Genomic DNA, 22,385 nt, shown 5'->3' on the forward strand with positions numbered 1-22,385 from the left:
TATGTTTGATGGATATTTTAAAAATGTTAGTTTTAATATTTAAATATCTCTTTTTATGAATTATAAATAAAAGGTGTTAACATCTAATTTACTTTTGTAGTCTTTTTACATATCAAATTCTATTATGAAATTCAGTTTTTAACACTCAAAAAATTTGAAAAATAAGATTTCATTAAAGCTCTGAATTGAATCCCTTTCAAATAATTTCAAACAAGTTATTAATTATTTTATAAATCCATTTTGAAGGGGAAAAAACACAAGGAAAAAAAAATCACGACCTATAAAAAAATAATAATAACAATATCTCATGTATCTTTCCTATTTTAATTTTTTAATTTCATATTTTTTTTTTGCTTCTCTCTGCCTTTCTGTTAGTTTTTTTTTTTAGTTTTTTTCGCCTGTCTTTCTACTTGTTTTTTTTTTTTAAAATTCTCTGTCATTATTCTATGAAAGGAAACTTTTTTTATTACACGAAATATAAAGTGTCATTGCAAATTTTCAATGCTTTTATGAGATGGATTATTTGATTATGATCCCAAGTGTAAATCAAGCCTCGTGACATGCAAGTTTTAAGTTAATTTAAGAATATCATTAATTACATCTTTTTGAGAATTTTTTTTGAAAAGGCAACTAAATGCAACATAGTCGTAAAAAAAAAAAAAAAACAATACATTTTCACTCTACAAGCTACCCAGCGCAGCACAATGCGTTTCGAATTAAATTATGGTTTACGGGAGAGAGCAATGCAATAATAATAATAATAATAATTAAAAAAAATACATATGATCGTGAAAATTTTTCGGCAATTTAGCAATTACTCCTTGTATATTTTAAATATTCATCAACATAAAAAATAGATAACTTGCCTAATGCACAAAAGTTGTGAATGGTGGACAGGCATCGGACTAAATTATCAACATTTGGTTGATATTATAGTATAATTTTTTTTAAAATATATTAAATTTTTTTTCTTTTTAATATTATCATATTAAAATTAAAAAATAAAAAAGATATATTAATTTTAGTTTTTTATATGAAAAATATTATTAAAACGCTTAAAAAATATAGATTAATATGCAATAAAAACATGTTCAAAGAAATGTTTGGAAGTGTAGTAATGATTGTTTTTTAAAATATTTTTATTTTAAAACATTTAAATTTTTTTTTAAAAAATTATTTTTAACAAAAATTTAAAAATATAAAAAAAATAATTTTAATAATTTTTTTAAAAAAATCATGAAATGCGGGTTACACTGCAACCACAAACAAGAATATTTGTTTTCGTGTTTTTGAAATTATTTTTAAAAATTATTTTTTTATTTTTTTGTGTTTAATTATTATTTTTATATTATTTTTTGATTTTTTTGATATATTTATATAAAAATAAATTTTAAAAAATATAAAAAATATTATTTTAATATATTTTAAATTAAAAAAACTTTACAAAACAATTATACGAAAGAAACTTTAAATTTACTATCAATCACACTATAATAAGAGTCTCAGAACCCAAGATCCAAGTCCCGCCTACTTGGTTCTCACGTCAGCTTCTATGCAATTTTCGATCTTTCATTATCCAAAGAAACAACAAGAAAAACAAACAAATACAGCAGTGGTAATTTCCTCTTCACTTTTAATTCACAAAAATCAGAAAAAAAAACCAACAATAATTGTAATAAAAAAACCAAACCAGAGGCCTCCTCTTCCTCTTCTTCCTCCGCCACCGAATTCTTTCTATTTCTTTTAAGAAATAAATCTACGAATCTTTTCTAGCACTTTATTATCTCTAAAAGTCCAAAAAAAATTTCCACAATTTATTTTTCTCTCACAAAAAATCTGAACTTTCACTGTATATAAAAACCCCCCCTCTCATTTCCATCCTTTGTTTATCAAGAAAGCGAAGAAAATGCAAAAATGGGCACAACACTGCCGTTTACCTGTCCGTATACCTGGGCCCTTGCAGTCTCAGATTCAGATACCCTGTAAGACCTTTTCAATGGATCTCGCAGCAATCTGGTCCAGTTCACTGTACATGTACCGCGCCTAGTTCTTCCGTTTTATTCAATTATGTGTTTTTCTTGGTTCAATTTTATTTCTACTGTTTTTATCAGAATTGTTGTTGAGATTTGAAATCGGTAAGGCGCATATAAGAACCGGGAGAGTAAAAATATTGAATTTTTGTAATTTGGGTGTTGTGATTTTGGAGTAATGTTGTCTACAAATGATCCAATGGAGTCTTTTATGAATTCAATTCAAGTGGTCAAAGATGCACTTTCACCGCTTGAACTCGGGATTCGGAAAGCTGCTAAAGATCTTGAAACTTGTTGGGGGGTTTCAAAGAATGATGATAAGGCAACCCATGATCTAGTTACTGATAATAGCAGGAAAGTTTCTTTCTTTACTGTGGAAAATAAGAGTGTTAGTCTTGGAAATAGTGAGAATAGGCAGGGTGTGGTTAATGAAGAGAAAAAGAAAGGATTTTTATCTATTAAGTTTCCTATTAGGAGTTTGTTGGGGATGTTTTCTATGAATTTGGAAGGTGGGCATGGAAATAGAGGTGATAATAAGGCTGGGCTTCCGAAGAAAGTCTTGAAAGAGAAGGAAATGAGCAATGAAGACGGGTCTTGTGTAAATTGTTTGCGGTTTGCCATGACTTTGTCTTTGTTGGTTAATGGTTTGGTTCAGGCATTTCCTGGCCCATTTAAGATGAACAAGAAACGGTTTCAGAAAGTAGGTGACGAGGATAAAGAGTATTTGCACTCGTCCAAAAATGGGTCGAAAGCTAAGGTTTCAGGTGAAATGAAGCAAAGGAAATCAAAGGGTCAATCTGTTAAAGGGTACCAGAATGTGAGTGAGAAGGGTAAGGAGGGGAAACATGTGTCCCTCGAATGCTTTATAGGGTTTCTATTTGACCAATTGGCTCAGAATCTACAGAAGTTTGATCTGGGTTTACAGGAAAGAGATATCAAGGGTTGTGAAAATAATTGTTCAACCTCACCTCCAGCATCCTCCCAGTTTGATCATTTGAGGGCAATCATAAGTATTTGGGAAGGTCAAAAGGTGTATGTAGATGGGGTTTTGGGAAATTTGAGTTTTGCGAGAGTGGGTGGTGTGCCATCAAGTATAGTTGGAGTATCCTCTTCAGTTAATGAAGAGGGTGATGATGGTGCAAGTAGTGCACCTACCAACAGCACTGAGGACACAGGGAGTAGTTCACCACAACAGAATCTAGCAAGTGGGATACTGAGCATTCCACTATCAAATGTAGAGCGTTTGAGATCCACATTATCTACTGTTTCATTGACAGAGCTAATTGAGCTTGTGCCACAACTTGGTCGATCTTCTAAAGACTATCCTGACAAGAAAAAGCTATTCTCCGTCCAGGATTTCTTTAGATACACAGAGACTGAAGGTATGGTTTTTCATTTCCTTAAGGAATCAATCCTGTATTGGTTTTATGTTCTGTTCCTTCTTGTTTCAATGGAAAATGAAATATGTGTGTATGAAATATTGCTGAGCATACAGCTTGCTAGTGTTGTAGCCTTTTAGATGAGTAGCATGTATTTGTTTATTTCAAAGTTTACACAATATCAGCTGAATGGAGCTGATATATTCATTTGTGCTTATGGAATGTGCTTCACTGGAAAAGGAGATCTTGTTTGACAAACAGAACAGTAGTAGATGCAACTGTTATTTTTTTACCCTCCAGATAGGGTAGAAAGATAAAAAGGCAAAAAAGAGAATTGCTTACCTTCAAAAGGATTTCCAATTATACCGATCCTTTCTGTATCTTTCATCCGAAATAATGCTCTTATTTGCACCCTCACATTCTTATAGGAAGAAGATTCTTTGAGGAACTTGACAGAGATGGTGATGGTCAAGTGAATTTGGAAGATCTTGAAATCGCATTGAGAAAGAGAAAATTGCCTCAGAGATATGCCCGGGAATTCATGCGGCGTGCTAGAAGTCACTTGTTTTCAAAATCATTTGGGTGGAAACAATTTTTGTCCTTGATGGAACAGAAGGAACCAACAATTCTGCGTGCTTACACTTCTCTGTGTTTAAGCAAGTCTGGGACCCTGCAAAAGAGTGAAATATTGGCATCACTAAAAAATTCTGGACTTCCAGTGAATGAAGACAATGCTGTTGCTATGATGCGATTTCTGAATGCTGATACAGAAGAATCTATTTCTTATGGGCATTTTCGTAATTTTATGCTTTTGCTGCCTTCTGATCGACTTCAAGATGATCCCAGGTAAGATGTTTGTGTTCACATATTCAGAGCTATTACATAAATTTTGGGCAAGCTCATTTACATCATTTAGTGTAGGCTTAACTCCATTTGATCAGAATGAAGTTGTGTAATTTACTGGATTATGTCTAACTGATGTTGGCTTCTCCTCCTAATACATACAGGAATATATGGTTTGAAGCAGCAACTGTTGTTGCCGTTGCACCACCCGTGGAAATACCTGCTGGAAGCGTTTTACGATCTGCATTGGCCGGGGGTCTTTCATGTGCACTCTCTTGTTCTCTTATGCATCCTGTTGATACAATAAAGGTAAACTATTCAGTGTAATTTTGTGCACTTTTTTTTGTCTCTATTGCAACTAGAAACATTTGACCAATTATAGAAACATTGACTATTGGTAATTTAGAGGGATATTCATGATCAAATACTACATAGCTTTTCCACTTAAGTTGGCATCTGCTTTCTGTCAGTATCTCATCTTTTGCTTATAATAGCCTTGTATTAGACTTTCAAAAGGTGGAAAAAAGAGGACTTCAGATAATATAATTCAGACAACTAAGTATTGTAGCACATAGATGCAACGTTAAATTGAGAAATATAATCTTAATTTGCTTTTGTTCATCCTTAAACATATATATCTGTGGTTTTCCATTGTTGCTGATGTTAGGTCTTCTTGTGATTGTTTTCATGATCTGTTGTGTTGATATTCTCTTAGACTCGGGTGCAAGCTTCAACATTGACCTTCCCAGAAATAATTTCAAAGCTTCCACAAGTTGGAGTTCGAGGATTGTATAGGGGTTCAATTCCTGCAATTTGGGGACAGTTTACAAGGTTATCATTATTTTTCTCTTCCAGACTTTTGATGAGTAGCAACTACTTGTCGGCTAGCTCAACTTTCTCTATTGACATTTCAGCCACGGCTTGCGAACTGGGATATTTGAAGCTACCAAACTTGTGCTAATAAATGTTGCCCCAACACTCCCAGATATCCAGGTGATGCATATTATTATGCCACTAGAGTTAAATTTTTTTTGATTTACAAGTACTGAATCTTTTACATCTTGGTCTTCCCGAATCTCTTGAATGGTGCTTATAAGCAAAGAGTTTGAAGTGGCAGTAATAATTTCGAGCAGCCATTTCTTTATTGCAGGGAATGGCAATATTGTTGGCTTCTGCTTAAGCATGAGACCTTCAACAATATTGTTTTTACCACTGCTTGTATTGCTGTTATTTCAACTGATTAAAACAATTCAGTTGCTGCTCTCTCTCTCCTAGCCATTAAATCTATGTAGGCTGCTAAAATCTGTGTGTTTAATTCATGCATCTTGTTCATTAATCATTGCAAGTCCGCTCTTTTGAAAGAAGATGGATATATCAGTGCAGCTTATAAAAGTATACTTTAGTTCTTGACTAGGCTAATTTTTTGTCTTGCAATCTTTGCTATTATATCAAACTCGAAAGTTGTTCCTATGCTAAAGGAGATGACCAGACAGGTGGCACATAAAATGAATATGATAAGGCCTATACCCCAAGTTTTATTAGGAAATGTTATTCTGAAACAACTACTCCAACTCTAATCTGAAAAAAACTGTTAACCTGCTTTGGGGTGCTATACAGGTTCAATCTGTAGCATCATTCTGCAGCACATTTTTGGGGACAGCAGTGCGGATCCCTTGTGAGGTATTGAAGCAGCGTTTGCAGGCTGGCCTTTTTGACAATGTAGGACAGGCTATTGTTGGTACTTGGCAGCAAGATGGCCCAAATGGGTTCTTTCGTGGGACTGGTGCCACTCTCCTCCGTGAGGTTCCATTTTATGTTGCTGGCATGTGTCTATATGGTGAATCCAAGAAGGTAAGCAGGTTTTCGTGCTTAAATATTTATATCCCCTTTGCTTTTGTAAAATTTTGAAGGTGCAGTTTTGCATTCTATGTGCATGTCAACCAGAGAGTGATATTTTTCTTCCTGCAGTCCACCAAATTAGCAAAAACATTATTACAATAGAAGGGCATTATCAATTGCAATATTTAATTCCATGGAGGCTTGGTGTTTTTAGCTTACTTTCTTGAAATGAATTTTATTTTCAAGATGATTCGTAGTAATAACATTTTTGTCGGGTTTTGTACAATTGTAATGCCAGGAATTGGTTGTTTCTTTAAAAGAGTTGTACGAAGGAATGAAGTTATGACTAAAAATTACGAAGGGGAAAGTAACCACTGCAATAAATTGTTCAAAACATGCCAACAGATGAATAAACTGTTTGTTTAAGCTTTGCTTGATCTTATCCCCCCGCTAGATGCATTTGAGTTTATTTTTCTATCAAAACATAATTTTTTCTTTTGCAATTGTTTTTTATTTGTTGTTTTCTGTATAATGTGTAATTGATTTGGCTCTTAAAGGTTGCTCAACAACTTTTAAGGCGGGAGCTGGAACCCTGGGAAACAATTGCTGTTGGGGCTTTATCTGGAGGCCTAACTGCTGTTATCACTACCCCTTTCGATGTACTGAAAACTAGAATGATGACGGCTCCACCAGGAAGAACTGTATCAATGTCATTGATAGCTTTCTCTATACTCCGACATGAGGGGCCCCTTGGCTTATTCAAAGGAGCAGTGCCAAGGTTCTTCTGGATTGCTCCCTTAGGTGCCATGAACTTTGCAGGCTATGAGCTAGCAAGGAAGGCCATGGACAAAAACGAGGAGGCCACAAAAGTTGAGTAGTTCTGGGTAGATATCTATAACGGCCTTTCTGAAGCAAGAACCCTATCAACCACAGCCTCCAGTTTTAGATTTGTGAATGCTGGTGGAAGATGTTTTTCTTTTTCTGAGTTCTCAGCAACAGATGCATCAAATTTTATCTGTCGACAAGCCCTTTTTGCTTTCCTTTTCAGGGTCTCTTGTTAAAGAATTTTCAAGTTTTGGCAAGAATAGCAGTTGATCTGTTTTTGCAGTGATCTTGTATTTTGTTCCCCAAATTTTTTATTGTACATTTTTTGTGCAGTTATTTTGCTCTTTCATTAATCTGAATCTTACTGCATTCAACGAGTCATGACCAGGTTGTTGAATAATTGTGCATTTGCAATATCCTTATCTCCAGCCGGCATCCACTCTACTTGTAGCTAACATATGAAAAGCACAGACGCTATTTGAATTTGGTAGTTGTTTGGCAGAACCCTTTTTGTTAATCTTATGACATTGCAAACCCAGTCTTTAACTCCCGCAGGCAACCGAGAATCGTTTTTGAGAAAGGAAAACGACAAATTGACACGGTTTCAAAGCACACAAACGTCTATCCTGAAAGCTTCCGAGTGTGAGGTGCTCATCCTTAGGAGTTACTGTGCCCAACACTGCATCAAATTTATGCTTGCATCGTGGAGTTGCTGTGACGACACAGGGAGAGGGGAGGTAATGTCACTCAGTACCATTACATGAACCACAAAGAAAAAAGGCCTAAAATATTCATGCGAGCTGAAAAATAAAAACTAAAAATCTGAGATCTTAAAAAGCCAAGAAGAACAATTTTTATCATCATCTAACACGTCTGGGGAAACTTCGAACAGCCTGAATTGTATCTCTCGATAGCCTTATTTGTATCTTTGAGGAGCCTTGAGAGACGAGCCTTAATTGTTTCTTTGATTATGTTAGATGATGACGCTTAAAAAATATTTATATGATCTTCAGTCTACGAATAATTTAGATCATTAGAAATTCGGACACCACCACCAAGCATCAATGAAGCAAGTTTAGACAGCAATGCAGGAAACTGGGTCACAAATTTAGTTGGAAAAGAAAAGGAAAAGGCAAGCAAGAAAAAGCTACAAGGAGTTCTTTTTTTTTTTTAATTAATGTAGATATCTGCACACCTTAAATAATTTCATGAACCTATATAAACCTTCAATAACCATCATATTAACAACCACATGGCTCAAACCTGAAACCACAAGAAAAATAAACCTCTTAATCTCAAACTTTTATTACTGGACTACCTACTAAAAGTTCTATTGTTTCCACTAGAGTTGGTAAAAAAAAAGTCTTGGTCTCTACAAGGAGCGAACATCACCTTCAAAATGAAGTTGAACATCATAAATGGATGTTTTGAATGTTAAAAAAGCCTGCATTATTTGCACCATAAACAGTCAAAATGGGAAAAAGGAGAGAACAATGACAATTGATGCTGGTCAGAATAAGCGCATCGCCTTGTAAATCCCAACCGCCCTGTCCAAATGAAGTTTAGCATTTGACATGGTCACTGTTGAAGGTCCAATTCTACAAACATGGAGCCACCTCGTAGTAATTATTATTATAAAAGGAAAAAGGAAAACACCACAAGTTCAGAGTTTCAGGGTTGCTGGGGCTTGAGGCCAAAATCAGCTAATGTGATCAATAACCCCAATAGTCATTACGGATTTCATCATCAAACTTTTTCTTCAGCTCAGGATGCTTCTCGAAGTACTCTTCTGCAGTCATGGTGCTGATTTTTTTCTGCTCAGATTAATGACTGGATGTTAGAAATCATAAACTGGACACGAATAAAACTAAAAGATAAAAGTATCCATTTCCATTTACCTTCAATTCTTGAACATCAGCAATTTCTTTATCCAAGCGCTCAGACTCCTTCAGGGATTGTTGCTCTGCTTCTTTCAAATCCACCAACTGCAAACCAAATGAAAATATATGCTATGAGAGAGAGGGAGGGAGGGGTGGCAGCAAGAGGCAAGTTTTAAGAACCAGTATAAAAATCAGAATTGCACTTTTGGCTCGCACCAATTGATCAAATTTAGGCTTGTATTCTGGAGTCGTTTTGTCTTCAAACTTAGGGATCTCTATGCCTGCAGAGGAATACAGATAATTGGCTCAAATCAGTGCTCTAATAGACAATGGCTCCATTTTAGTAACCAAAAGTTACAAGGAATGAAAAAACAGATTATATTCCTGTTGATAAGATCCAATAAGATAGGTACACTTAATGGAGTGTACCTTGAAGCCTATGATTCTAGGTACACTTAATTTAAACTTTAAATTGAAAATGGGGAACAGCACCCTAACTAGCCCAAAAGAGGCCATACTAAACACAGTATGGACCAAACCTAAAGCAAACAAAGCACTGGTCAACACACTCCATTGTAGGACCAAAACAGTTCACACAAACTCCAAGAACTAAGATGTGCTGTGCGGAATCTAAAGTATAAGTCTAAGCATCATGTCATGCACCGGAAAACGCATACTGGGGAAAGAAGTTGGTATTAAACAAGGGACAACCTAACAAAAATTAAGGAATCAACTTAATAATGGTATACAACACATAGCAAACAAAAAAGACCTCCAAGTCAGTGCGTGAAGCATAGAACCAAAACAAAGCACTTCAATTTCAAAAGGAATAAACAAACAGAAAGCAAAAGGACTTTTGGAACACGGGAGATTAACATGGGTCATCTAAAGGAGCTTGCAAGCATATCAATAAGGAATTTCAGCCATCAATGGATTGAATCATAAGCAAATTCAGAAAAAAGTAGATGAGTTTTCAAAATAGCTTGTAAGGGGAAGAATGGTAACTCTACATTGGATAGCTTTCAGCATATCATCTAAAGAAACTTCTAAATACGAAATTACATGAGAAGATCAAATAAAGAGCTAAAATGCCATTCATAGATGTTAAGCTGAAATTCAACTTTGAAAAAATTGTTTTAGGTGTGATGAAAGGGAAGCCTATCCATTAAGCTGAAATTCAACTTCGGAAAATTTGTTTTAGACCCTGATGGCAGGGAAGCCTATCCATTAAGTGTTCCTCATGATCAATTATTAACGAGCAATTAGAACAGTGAAGCCTAGAGCAGGGGGGAAATGTCTTCCTGCACTGTTAAAATCATGAAGAGATAGATATGGCACTAGCTCTTAAAAGTCCAAAAAACTTGGCGGGTATCGAGCATAGAATCAAAGGTCAAAGTTTTCCAGTTTCCACATAGTTGAGAAATATATCTGGGGAAGTCATAAATGCAGTTCCACATCCAATCATCTAAAGGAGTATTTTAATCAACCTATAGCAGATTATTGCTGGCAATTATAAATCATTTTGCATCAACAATATATCCCAAGTTAATTATTTATCCAATATGGGGCAGTAAAACTTGAATAGTTAACTGCCAGCAACATCACTGACACCAGCAAGTAAAAAAATCAAATCAAGTAAACAAGTATCAAGCAGCACAAGGCAGCAGTAACATAAAGTGAATCAGGTAACCTAAAGACACGAGGGTTACATTTGTGAATGAACAATGAAACATACTTTCATATGCCTGTTTGTACATGTCCACCAAGCGAGAGCCAATTCCTTTTCTGTAATATTCCCAGTCTATGGGTTCGGGTTCCTGCACAACAAAACAACTAACACTCATAAAATAATACTTGCAATCACAAGCAGAAGCAACTATAAAGCTATAAACCACTAGTAAGGACAATAGACTCGACTTTCACAGGGCTGCTTTCAGAAATACAATGCCACTCCTAAAAGACGAGCATGAATCTCACTCTACGTATTCACAATTAATAGGTCTCTAGTGCTTTTGGAGACAGAATTGAGTGAAATGCATCTTGAATTAGCACAAAATAATTCCATATATTTTAACTTTCCTACCAACTCAACAATAAAATGTCCTCATACAATCATACAGTGCCAGTACAGACCAATCGCTAATTTCCCATTTTAATTTTTCAGGAAACAGTGTAATTTCAATACAAAACAGACCCATCTCGTAAATCCAAGCCAAATCCCTTATCAAAACGCAAAAACATATATAAAATTAAAAATCACCAATCCACCATAAAAAAATAATTCAAAAAAATTACAAAATCCCTAACTACATAATTAAATAAATCATATGCAAACAAATCTAATACAGTTAACAAAAATTATACATCTAGAAATGCCAAGATTAAAAAAACAATAAATCCAGATAAAAGGAGAGATCTAAGAAGATAGAGAGGGGAGACCTGGCTGAACTTGGTCCCGAGTTGGGCGTTAACTTCGTTGAAAGCGCGACGAAGAGTAGCAAACTCTTTGCGAGCCTCATCGGAGACTAAAAGCTTGGCCATCCCATCCCAATCAACGGTTTTCGATGCTTTAAATGCCACATCCACTACTTTCTTTGAAGGTCCGCTCATTTTCTCTCTTAACTTTCTCAGCGGCCAAGCAGGAGGTTTTGAGATTGGTAGATGTTTTGAGTGATTTTATCACTGGCAAACGGCCTTCACTTAGATGGCCGTGTAGCCCTTTCCTTGTTTTTGTGTGGAATCTGCGACGTTTTGGGTTGAAATTTCGAGCGGTAGCCCAATGGTCTGTGATGGGCTAAGTTCTCTAGTTAATACGGCCACATCGAGTCCGTGGATATTGATATTTGGAGTTGGGCCTTTATTAGTTTCCTCAAACCTTAAACATGAGCCTCCAACAAGCTTTTAATCTTATGGCTGAGAACACCGTTCGGATTCGGGATTCGACAAACCCATCCATAGCTTAAGCTGGCTGTATAAAAAATTAATTTGGAATTGGAATTGACTTAGTAAAAATTTTAATTAATTTTTTATTTTAAAAAATATTTTTTAAAAAAATAATATTATTTTAATTTTTTTATTAACCCGAATTAACCTAATTTGACCCATGAACAGTCGTTGCTTCGGATCTATCTTCAAGTTAAATTTTATACTATGAATAAAATTATCTGAATGATTTATCATGATAGCATATATTCAGATAAATAGCATTAATATAAAGGTTAGTTATTAATGAGGTAGATTTTGATCTGAAATTCTGAATCCATTCCTTTTTTTTAATTAATGCCATTAAATAGATTTGATACACAAAGTTCATGAATTATTTATTCCCTCGTATGCTAAATGGATCAAATATAAATTTATTTTAACCTATTCCAATATGGAATTTATGAAATATTGTTTTTAAGAACACCAAAGCATAGAAATAATGGGCCAATTTTTTTTAAAAAAATAAAATTGATTGGCAAATCTGATGATATATTTACTAATCGGGTGTACATTAATAGGATATATTTGTTCTATGTAATATTATTAAAAAGTCTTCTTGTTAATGACGTGGCGATGACTAATGTTTAGATCAGTTTAATGACTCGAGGTTGAAGTAAAGTGAAAACATTACCTTGAAATGTAGCAATAAATGCTAAGCAATCAATTACAAAGAGATGGTATTCTATTCATAGTTTAAATTTTATCTGTATTTTATTTATTTATAAGTGTGTTATCAATTAAGTACCCGAGTTAGCTATATATACATATAAACATTCTTAATTTGAATTCTATTATTTATATGGTAAAAATACGATCAATTAAAAACAAACCTCGAGTTAGCAAACTTTTTCTCGTGGTTTGACGTGGCTGTGATGTGTGTCATGTCTAGAAGTATTTTCATAATATAATATTAAAAAAAAGGAGAAAAATCCTTGAAATGGAAGAGCCAATTCTTGACGAGACTCGGAGGATTAAACAAGCTCTGTTAATGGCGGGCAGTGGCAGTCTTGGACTTTAAGCGACCTAGGAATTTAGGTATCTCATATCCCATTGCGTTTTACAGCAAGGCTTGACCGCTACTTACAATCAACAAGTCATTGAATTTATGAGCTAACGTGTGTTAGATATATAGCTTGTTTGAATATTTTGCTCTGATCATAGCATTTCTTCTCGGAAGTTCTAGATGAGGCACGAAGGGCCTTGCCATTGAATTCTACAACACTTTGATACGAGGTCTGAAATCTTGGTGCCCTTTCTGAAGCTGTTAACGACATCAAATCAGTTGATGTTCTAACTACAGGAAAGTATTGATATCGTTTGTTTTCCACCAACGAAGGGGCTTCACTGTTCATGCCCTCTCAGGACTGTACACAGACCACTTCGAGGGTGGTCCACGTAACTGGCTACACAGCACGCACGCACACAAAATGTAGACAGGTTTAATATGCTGCAATAATCTCGCTTTGACCTTGAAATTTCTACGTTTCATTTCACAGTAGAGCTTTCTGGTATACACAAATGTTGCGTTAGTCTAGAAATGATAGTATTAAACGTGACTAACAGAATGTTTCTGAGTTTGCTAATGCCTAACGCAACTCGTCAGATTGACTACTTAATAATCCCTCCAGATTTTTGGTCAGGTTACCTCAAGGTGACCAGTTCAAGTAAAGCAACAACTTGACTGTATCCCTGCACTGCAGTCAGTATTCATCATCAAAGACCTGGAAGAATTATTGAAGTGTTTAATTGTCTCTTTACATATTGTAGGGTCACTTTTCCTCGGGCAATTTCTTGTCCCTATAGAAGCCGAATGGGTGCGTGTGAATTCTGCATGTATGAATTCAAGAATTTTGATGTGTAATGTAATTAGCTACAGTCCATTGCCTTAAACAAGGTAGCTGAAGGACAGCTAAAACCTCTCTTTCTTTCTGTGCTTCACAATGTGTGAACACAAGAATCGATCAGGAACAGAGGCATTAATTTGATGATCACGCATATCGTCTTGCATGTTTCTGATGGGTGATCCATGTTCTTAGAAATTACAATCTACTTTCCACAATCGTACAATAAGGTGGAATAAGAGTTTGTATTGGTAGTTGGTACTGTAAAAGTACCCATGTCCTCAATTTAGACTCCAACTTCGCAATATTATGATGATGCTGGGCGGGATTAGCACGCGCATGTCCGTCAAAACTTTCTTCTTCTTCTTCATGTTCTTTCTCCTTTTCCTTTTCTTTTTAATCAAAAAAATAATTTTTTAAAAAATATTAATAAATTTTGACCGTATCATGGGTTAATCCGAATCTTTGATCAAGTCAAACTTTTTTTTTATTATTTGTTTCAACTCACTCACCATGTTGCGTGAATTTTATAACCAGGTTAATTGGGCCCCAATGTTATTTAAATATTTAAATCTCATTCCATATTTTTTAGTGTTGGAATCTAAAACCTTCAAACGTAAATTCCAAGTTTTGACACTGGGGCTGTCCTCATTATATACATGTTAAACTAGTCAATCACCGTTTGTAAAGGCCCACAAAAGGAGCCATTTCGGAGAAGTAACTTAGCACTAAAGCTTCCAATGGTCAAGGCCTCTCTGGATTTTCCATAAACCATTGAGTTTCAGAAGGAAATTTCGATTATGTATTCAAATTTGGAAGTAGAAACCTCAAATTAGCCACTAATGTATATAAACGGATAGGGACACACCACCCAATTAAAAAAAGTATAGAATGCTAGGAACTCTATTGACAAGAGTTTTTGTTCTGTCGTGAAATTGAGAATATATAGGATAAGATTCTAGGGACATCATTGAGGTTTCTCGAGTTAGAAAACGTAAGAACTGGATTCAACTGAAAAGACAGTGGAAGAGGAGAAAGCAGAGTCTCCTGATTGGATTGTTGTTCTGCTTTGCTCTGAGAATCTCTCGTTTTCTGCCTTGTGGGTTCTCCTCTTGGTGTCATCTTAATTTCGTGCATCATTATATATATATATATATATATATATATATATAATCCATCAATTAATTAAGGAATATTACTAGTTGCTTGACAGATTATAATGAAGCAAGTGTTGGAAATTAATCTTACTTTGACACTCGCATTGTCTTCCATCAAAAGTTTAATTATGTCCATATCCCCCTTCAAGTAGTGAAGCTCCTTCTATTATCTATAGCTACAAAAAAACTACTCTATCTGTATTCGATTCAGGGTGTTCACATCACTCCATTTACAAAGCTCCTTCTCTGCTTCCCTCTCCTTTTCGTTCTGAACAAGGATTTATAAACTTTTATTCAGTCCCCAATTGTCTTGTGTATATATATGGAGAATATTAAAAAAACTAAAGTTAATGGTTAAAAATCAAGTATAAAATAATGATGGATCCGTACTAATTTATAACTCAAAGTACTTTAACATTATAAAATGTGTTATATATTAATATAAAACTATGGTCGAAGCTATTGTTAAAGTTTGGCATTGATAAGATAAAGTAGGATTACTAGAAAAAAGAATTCGCGAGTCAATCACGCAATTTATGGTTTCTTGGTTAGTAAATTAGTTAGATACATAGTTACATGTAAATTCATAGGTTGATTAGAATGCAAGTGAAAGTAGAGTTGGCCTAGATGCATGCTAACTCTAACTCTAAATCTAGTAAAGTATATGACTTTCTCAAGTTTTCATAGCTAGATAGCTAGGGATGCTAACCATCCTTTTCCAGTGACGCAGTGCACGCAATTTAGGGTCTTTGAGTTTGCTATATCAAGTTTTAATTAATTACAAGTCTGAAGCAACTTTCCATGTTAAAAGCTTAACCTAAAAGGTTAATTTTATGCTCCATATCGTTCTTATCCGTGCAAGCTGACATGTAAAGTGAAAACTCGACCTTCTAGCCAAAACATTGTCAAAATGGCGGACTTGGGAGAAACTGGTCTTAATGTTCTTTTGTCCCATTATAGGTTACAATCGGAGGCGTTTTCTAACAAAGAAAACCATGTTCTCATGGCTGCCGCGACTTATTTATGGGTTAACGCGTAAGAGCAAGACATGCCTGAAGATTTCAGACTATTATCCTTCTCTTGTTCATACTCTCTCTCTCTCTCTCTCTCACTCACACACACACACACACACACACACACACATGTATGTATGCACCTGAAAACGAGTCGATGAAAGTCAAGGTATCGCTATCGTACAAATTAATGTGTAGCTGTGATTGTTGCTCTAGAAAAAGATGAAACATTAAAGAGCTTGTTCAGACAACTATGCCTCCGTAACAATGTTTTGTAGGGTGAAGAAAAAGAAATCATGATATGAAATAATACCCAGCAAAAAGATTATTGATAATTCAAAGTCTAGAACTACAGAATTAATTATCATTGTTTCAAGCTGGTAATTATATACTATTGCCTTCTATAACCTTATCTTAATTAATTAGTACCATATGGAAGGATCCCAAGGGGGGTATTTCCACTCCAGAAAGCAATTTACAAATAAACGGCTACTCCCCAGAATTAAATTATGGAGAGAGTCTGTCAACTATTTAATAATTATTGACAGCCAAGCTCACTTTGCATAGAATTGTATGCTTATGAACCAGAATAAGGTGAACTTCGAATAGAAATCAACACGCTGATTCATGGATTCACCAACCAAAACCCCACTGTTTCTCCTCCTTCAGTTTCAGGGGTACTGGTCATTTATAATTGAAAAATATCAAACGAATTTTCCTTGTAATTCCCTCCGTTCAAAATGATTTTTTTTATTTTTATAAATGCATTAAAATATTATTTTTAAAAAGTTTTTTTTTAACATTAATCTAATAAAAAATCTACAAGCATAAAAAACAATTTAAAATAAAAAATTTTAATAAAAAAATAGTTTCAATCTCAACTTCAACGGGATACGAGGTTTCATGCTACACGTGTTGAGCAAATTAATGTCCCCAAGGGGTATAGCGTGCTGGCAAAGGACTTGAGATCTACACAACAGGTCTCGAGTTCGAGTCAGGGCGTGCACCTCTTGTAAGAGCTTGGGACAACCGGGGTTTTACTCACTCACCTAGAGCCCACAAAGGAATGGGGTTTCCTCGAATCCAAAAAAAAAACAAAAAAATAAGGAATCACTACTTTAGTCCCCAAGGGACGTAGCGTGGTGGCAAAGGACTTGAAATCTGAACAGTATGTCTCGAGTTCGAGTCAGGGCGTGCATTTCTTGTAAGAGCCTGGGACAGCCAGGATTTTACTTACTCACTTGAACCCACACAGTACACTTTTTAGGGGATGAGATTTTCTCGAATAAAAAAAAAAAAGTGTTGAGCAAATTAAACGTTCGTAATTAAAGAGAGAACGTGATTGCAATGGCTCACGACTAGCAGTTGAACAAGAAAGTCTTAATGACACATTCTTTTTGGCAGCGTCGTTAATTTTGCTTGGGAGTACTTAATCCTAGGGTCTAGACCAGGTTACGTACGCCTGTAAATGATTTTCAGCTCCTTGCCAGGAAAGAACGTCAAATAAACATTAATTTAAATTAATGTAGAGCAGGGCCAACGTTTCCAATGAAATTAAGAACCCAAGTTTTTTTTTTTTTTTGTACCCAATTTTATCGTACATTAGCTCATCTTTTTGTCAAATTCGAGTGGTAGAAAACACCGACGAAGCTCAAAGAGGAAAGATTGCATAAGTTAGATATAGATTTTAGAGTGAATAATTATTTAATTAGTTCCTGTGTTTCTAGCAATATAATAGTTTAGTCCTACTAGTTTTTAAAATCATAATTTAATCCCTTGTTTGTCTATGAGGATTAATTATTTAAAAATTCCTTTGGTTTTTAGAAAACCAAAAAATTATCAATCATAATTTATTTAAGCAATTGATAAAATTAATCAAAAAATTATATAATGTGATACTAAGATGAAGAAGAAATTATCGGACTTTCAAGAAATACGAAGAATCAACTTTGTAGTAAGAATTTAATACGAATCAAGTACCGAATAATTAAGTGCTGTTGCTCAGAAAGGTAAAGGCGATAGTGTGCGGGCATCAATCGTTTTATTGCTCAAACCTACCTTAATTTAATTATTATATCACTCTTTCAAGAACTTTGTTCCAAGCATTTATTAAATCTGTGACCAATAATATTGCACCTATTATATACTTAATTAAAATGGGAAGCTATATGTGTACATGTCAAGCCGATTCTATTCATACTTTAGAGGGGTTTTGGAGGAGACTTTCCCAGAAACAGTCATTAATTAATTTAGTTGCCATCGTTGATCGAAACCATTTAATTTCAATCAAAATTTATTGTGATTAGATGTGATTGTTTGTCTCTACCATTTGAAAATTAACTCTAACCACCAATTAATGTGTTTCTATTTCAAATACCATTCATGCATGCCTTTCTTTTTCTAACAGGTTTCAAAGTTTGAATTTCTTTGTTTTACGTAAGAAAAAAAATACCCTTAACATAACTCTTGTTATTCAGTGAGAAAAGAGAAAAAAGAAAAAAGAAAAAAAAAGCATACCAAGCCAAACTCTTTTAGCTTCGTCGTCAATGTTGTTGGTTGGTTTAGAGTATATATATACACACACAAGATAGATAACAGGGAATCATTCTCAAAATAATAAGAATATATAATAATTAGAATAAGAATTAATAAACATTTGAGTTAACCGAACCTAATATATAAATCCAAAGATGAATTGATTTATCATATATTTATTTTCTCCTGTTCTAGAATGTTTAGTTTATAAATGATGGGCCTTTGTTTAATGCTGTCGAGTCGTTGTTAATGAGTCCGTCAATTTGGTGTACATAGTTATTTGGATTACGAATTAGGAGGCCGTAAAACAAATATTAATGGGAAATTGATTAAAAAAAGGAAGCTAATTGCAGAACAGTCTTGATAACCTCCCGCCAAATTTATTCCTGCTCATTATTTACAGAGTATTTATGAAGCTACGTACGGTGAAGACCCGAAGATCTTTCTGATATCAATAATGCCTGCAAATAAACTTCTTCTTTATAATTCAAGGGGTTCACACTTGCTCCCAACTGTGTCTTACATGGGGAGAATCTGTGAGACGGGAGTCAATAGGAGAGAGTGTCCATGTAGCAAAAGACAAATACACACAGAGGACAAGATTTTATAAATAGTTCTTGACAAAGCACATTAATTTGTTAGTTCATCGGTGTTGGTTAGCTACTCGTTAATTTAAAAGTTTGATTTAGCTGCTCTTTATGACTCCTCCTATTTTCTTACAGAGTCGGTTCTTTTCTAGCGATGATCGTGACTAATTTGCAAGGCTCCAGTCACCAGATACATCATTATACCAGCCCCAAGGTTCCCGGGAATATCGAGGATAAACTAGACTTATAATGATATTGAAAGAAAAAAATGCAAAATATTGTAGAGAATTTGGAAAGGTCATCATATATGACGTCGAATTTCTCCTGCGTCAGTCATAGATGTGTTATTAATTCCTGATTTTTCCAAGGTTATGTGCTATTCTCGAACATTAGACGATAGTAATTTTCTATGCGATAATTATGGATCGAAGTAGGATGGCAATAAGAAAAATAGCTGGAATTTTCATGTACAGAGTATCTGGCCTACAAGAAAACAAAATCCTCAAGACCAAACCACAATAAATCTTGATTCATAGCCTACATTTCCAGTCTCGTCTAATGTGTATCGGTTCAGTAAAGCAAAAACCTGACGCCATTGCAGGTTATAGCGCATGCTGCCAATTTTGATGACTTGAGAGAACAAGTGGTAACGTGGTTTTGTCCATTGCATCAACTTATGGCTTGACGCTTGAAAGGATTTACTTCCCTTCATCGTTCACACGGCACTTGTTTGATGCTCCATCTCCAAGAGATCAATTGTTTTGATTTCTAGACTGGTTTTATGACCCGAGAGATTAAATCTGGTTGGCTGATGAGGTCAAGGTATCACCGTCGACGTCCTGAATACTAATTCATTAATCAAATGTGTAAACATGAGAATTTCTTGCGGCTTGCTAGCTGGGCTGGGCAATCCTGATGATCAGTTCAGCTGAATATTATACAAGCACGAAGTTTGACTCGTGAAGAAAAAACAAAGACAACATTTTCGTTCAAGATTATAATTAAATGCATTCTCATCTCGGGTCATGAACGCAATTAATTTCATTACTGGTAACTTATTTCAAGATTATAATTAAATGCATTCTCGTCTTGGGTCGTGAACGCAATTAATTTCATTACTAGTAACTTATTCCAACAATCCGTGTAGACAACAATATATATATATATATATATATATATATATATATATATATAGAAGTTTGATTTTTGTTCTGGTAAACAAGTTTGCTGTTAATTGGTCCAAAATCATTGTCATAACTAATAAGCTATGTTCCATTTTTAATTTATAAACAAGAAAAGAAAAAAACGCTGAGTGATGAGTTGCAATATATCAAGAACATTTCTTGCGTCTAAAATCAGCTGATCAATGACTTATCTAATCTAGAATTCAATATGTTGACTCGGTATAACAACTCTAGACACCTTCTAAGTCTGAATTTGGCATGGCACTGCCCCTTTCACTACGATATGCATTTGGACACCACTAGAAATTCAACCAAAACTAACAGGATTACTAACAAAAAATTTTATAATTTAGGGTGACAATTACCAATGAATGTAAATCAGTCGGTAAACCTATCAGTATATACCGACGGAATATATTTGTCGGTATATACCGATAAAATTACAGATAAAATATATAAAATTGTTGTTTTTTTTAAAAAAAAACAGGTTGTTGACGTGAAAGATTTTGTAAGTGATTTTTGTCGATAGAAATATCAAGGGAATCAAACTAGGATTTCTGTACAATGACGTGATCCCTTCACCAACAAAATATAATTGTCGATAAAACTGTTAAATATTGTAGTAAAATTAATTAATTTCTATCAGTAAAATGCAAAATAATCTCGCCCAGTGATCTTAATCTTCTTCTTCTTTTTTTGGCTTAATGGCATGGACACAAAGAAATAAGCATGATCATGATCATGAACATCTAACTAACTATATATTAACCCTCGGATCAAGAGGCATATACATTTTGACACTTTTACATTTGCTCGATGTAAGATGAATGCATCCCAGGGCTTTCTTTTCTTTTCCTCGAGGAGCTTTTAAGCCATCTTCGGTACTGCATGAAACCATTAATGAAAATCTTGAATCAACTGTTCTTGCCCCTCCAAGACCGTACATATATTGCCCGAAAGGTCCATATGTGACTTGGACTACACACACACATATCGAAATTATATTCATTATTGCTTCCCCCGGGTAAGAAAAGTAAGCTGCATATGAACAGAAAGTTTGTCATTATAGTGAAAATGGATGCATGATTTGGAGTGGTTCACAATTTTGCATTTTGAACTTCTTTATTTTCTTTTGGAGGTGATTTGAACCGGGGAAGTACCCTAAGCAGCTGCATTATTATCGATCTGTCAAAAAAGAGGAGGAAAAAAAAAAAAGATTCTGCCGCTGGCGTAGAACACAAAAAATGTTAGGGAAAAAGATAAAGAATGTACTGTCTGGAGATGCCGACGATATGTTCTTTTGCTTATAAATCACAACACGCATGTGGGGTGCACGTGACATGATTAAAGTGAAAAAAGTTATATAGCTTTGTACGTGTTCCATGTCCTCTCCTCAGGTAGAATATTAGGTCTTCCATGAAAATTGATTTTTTTTAAAAAAAAAACAAATTATATTTGTTTGTTATTAGTAAAATTGATCAATAAAAAATATTTTTTACTTAAAAAATTTAATTGGTTTCTAGAAAAGTGATTTTTTTTATTTTGAACGGAAAATACTTTTAAAAAATTATTAAAAATATCATATTATTTGCTGATTATATCAAATTTAGTTTTTAAACTTTTGATTGCCATGTATTTTGTTCTGAATTTTTTTTTAATTTCATTTCTTAGAATTTGATTTTTATATCAACTTTGATTCTTATTTTTATGATTGTTATTTACTTTTTTCTTATTATTTTTTTAATTGAAATTTTTTATTTGTTAGATTTGATTGTTATTTATTTTATTTGAAATAATTTATTAAATTAATTTTTTTTTAATTTCATTCTTGTTCAACTTTTTTAATTTGCAAGATTTGTTCCTCATTTATTTTAATAAACTTGAAAAAAAAATTAATAACTTATTTTTCAGCTTATTTTCATGACATAGTCAAATATTGAAAAGTGTTTTTCAATTTATTTTTCATAACACTACCAAATATTAAAAAATAATTTACTTTTCAGAAATATATTTTTTAAGAAAATCACTTTCTAAAAAAACTATTTTTCAGCAAACAAACGGGGCTAAGTACACTTATGAAGTGAGTTTCATTGCCTTTTGTTCATAAATAGGGTTTGGATTTTGAAATTCACTGTATTAGTTTTTAATTTCCTGCTTAAAATGTAAAAATTTTCTTAACTGGATTTTTTTTCAGAGCACAGTATTATATATGTTTATTTGACAATTACAAGGAATTAATTTCTCTATCATGAAATCTGTGTGAGAGTTAATTGTAGTTTACAGCCTG

General features: G+C 34.0%; 2 protein-coding genes across 2 annotated transcripts; one reads left to right on the plus strand and one right to left on the minus strand.

The window, feature by feature from the left end:
* Nucleotides 1-1,554: 1,554 nt before the first annotated feature.
* Nucleotides 1,555-7,269, plus strand: LOC133696990 (uncharacterized). The gene is made up of 7 exons (XM_062119302.1): nucleotides 1,555-3,412; nucleotides 3,838-4,255; nucleotides 4,417-4,561; nucleotides 4,968-5,083; nucleotides 5,167-5,245; nucleotides 5,870-6,103; nucleotides 6,649-7,269. The coding sequence occupies exons 1-7, from the start codon at nucleotides 2,209-2,211 to the stop codon at nucleotides 6,967-6,969; spliced, it is 2,517 nt and encodes an 838-aa protein (XP_061975286.1). The 5' UTR covers nucleotides 1,555-2,208; the 3' UTR covers nucleotides 6,970-7,269.
* Nucleotides 7,270-8,341: 1,072 nt separating this feature from the next.
* LOC133697955 (ATP synthase subunit d, mitochondrial-like) lies at nucleotides 8,342-11,505 on the minus strand. Its single transcript, XM_062120799.1, has 5 exons — nucleotides 11,236-11,505; nucleotides 10,532-10,613; nucleotides 9,013-9,077; nucleotides 8,815-8,901; nucleotides 8,342-8,730 (listed from the first exon to the last, which is right to left on the minus strand). The coding sequence occupies exons 1-5, from the start codon at nucleotides 11,404-11,406 to the stop codon at nucleotides 8,629-8,631; spliced, it is 507 nt and encodes a 168-aa protein (XP_061976783.1). The 5' UTR covers nucleotides 11,407-11,505; the 3' UTR covers nucleotides 8,342-8,628.
* Between the last annotated feature and the right edge of the window lie 10,880 nt (nucleotides 11,506-22,385).

The sequence above is a fragment of the Populus nigra genome, chromosome 6 (assembly GCF_951802175.1).
Source record: "Populus nigra chromosome 6, ddPopNigr1.1, whole genome shotgun sequence".
NCBI classification, from domain to species: Eukaryota; Viridiplantae; Streptophyta; class Magnoliopsida; order Malpighiales; family Salicaceae; genus Populus; species Populus nigra.

Coding starts and splice junctions, on each gene's coding strand:
- LOC133696990 (XM_062119302.1), top strand. CDS start 2,209: ATGTTGTCTACAAATGATCCAATGGAGTCTTTTATGAATTCAATTCAA. Junction 4,256..4,416: donor CGACTTCAAGATGATCCCAG/GTAAGATGTTTG, acceptor TAATACATACAG/GAATATATGGTTTGAAGCAG. Junction 5,246..5,869: donor CAACACTCCCAGATATCCAG/GTGATGCATATT, acceptor GGTGCTATACAG/GTTCAATCTGTAGCATCATT.
- LOC133697955 (XM_062120799.1), bottom strand. CDS start 11,406: ATGAGCGGACCTTCAAAGAAAGTAGTGGATGTGGCATTTAAAGCATCG. Junction 9,078..10,531: donor GTACAAACAGGCATATGAAA/GTATGTTTCATT, acceptor ATTCCTCTGCAG/GCATAGAGATCCCTAAGTTT. Junction 8,902..9,012: donor AGCCTAAATTTGATCAATTG/GTGCGAGCCAAA, acceptor TTTGGTTTGCAG/TTGGTGGATTTGAAAGAAGC.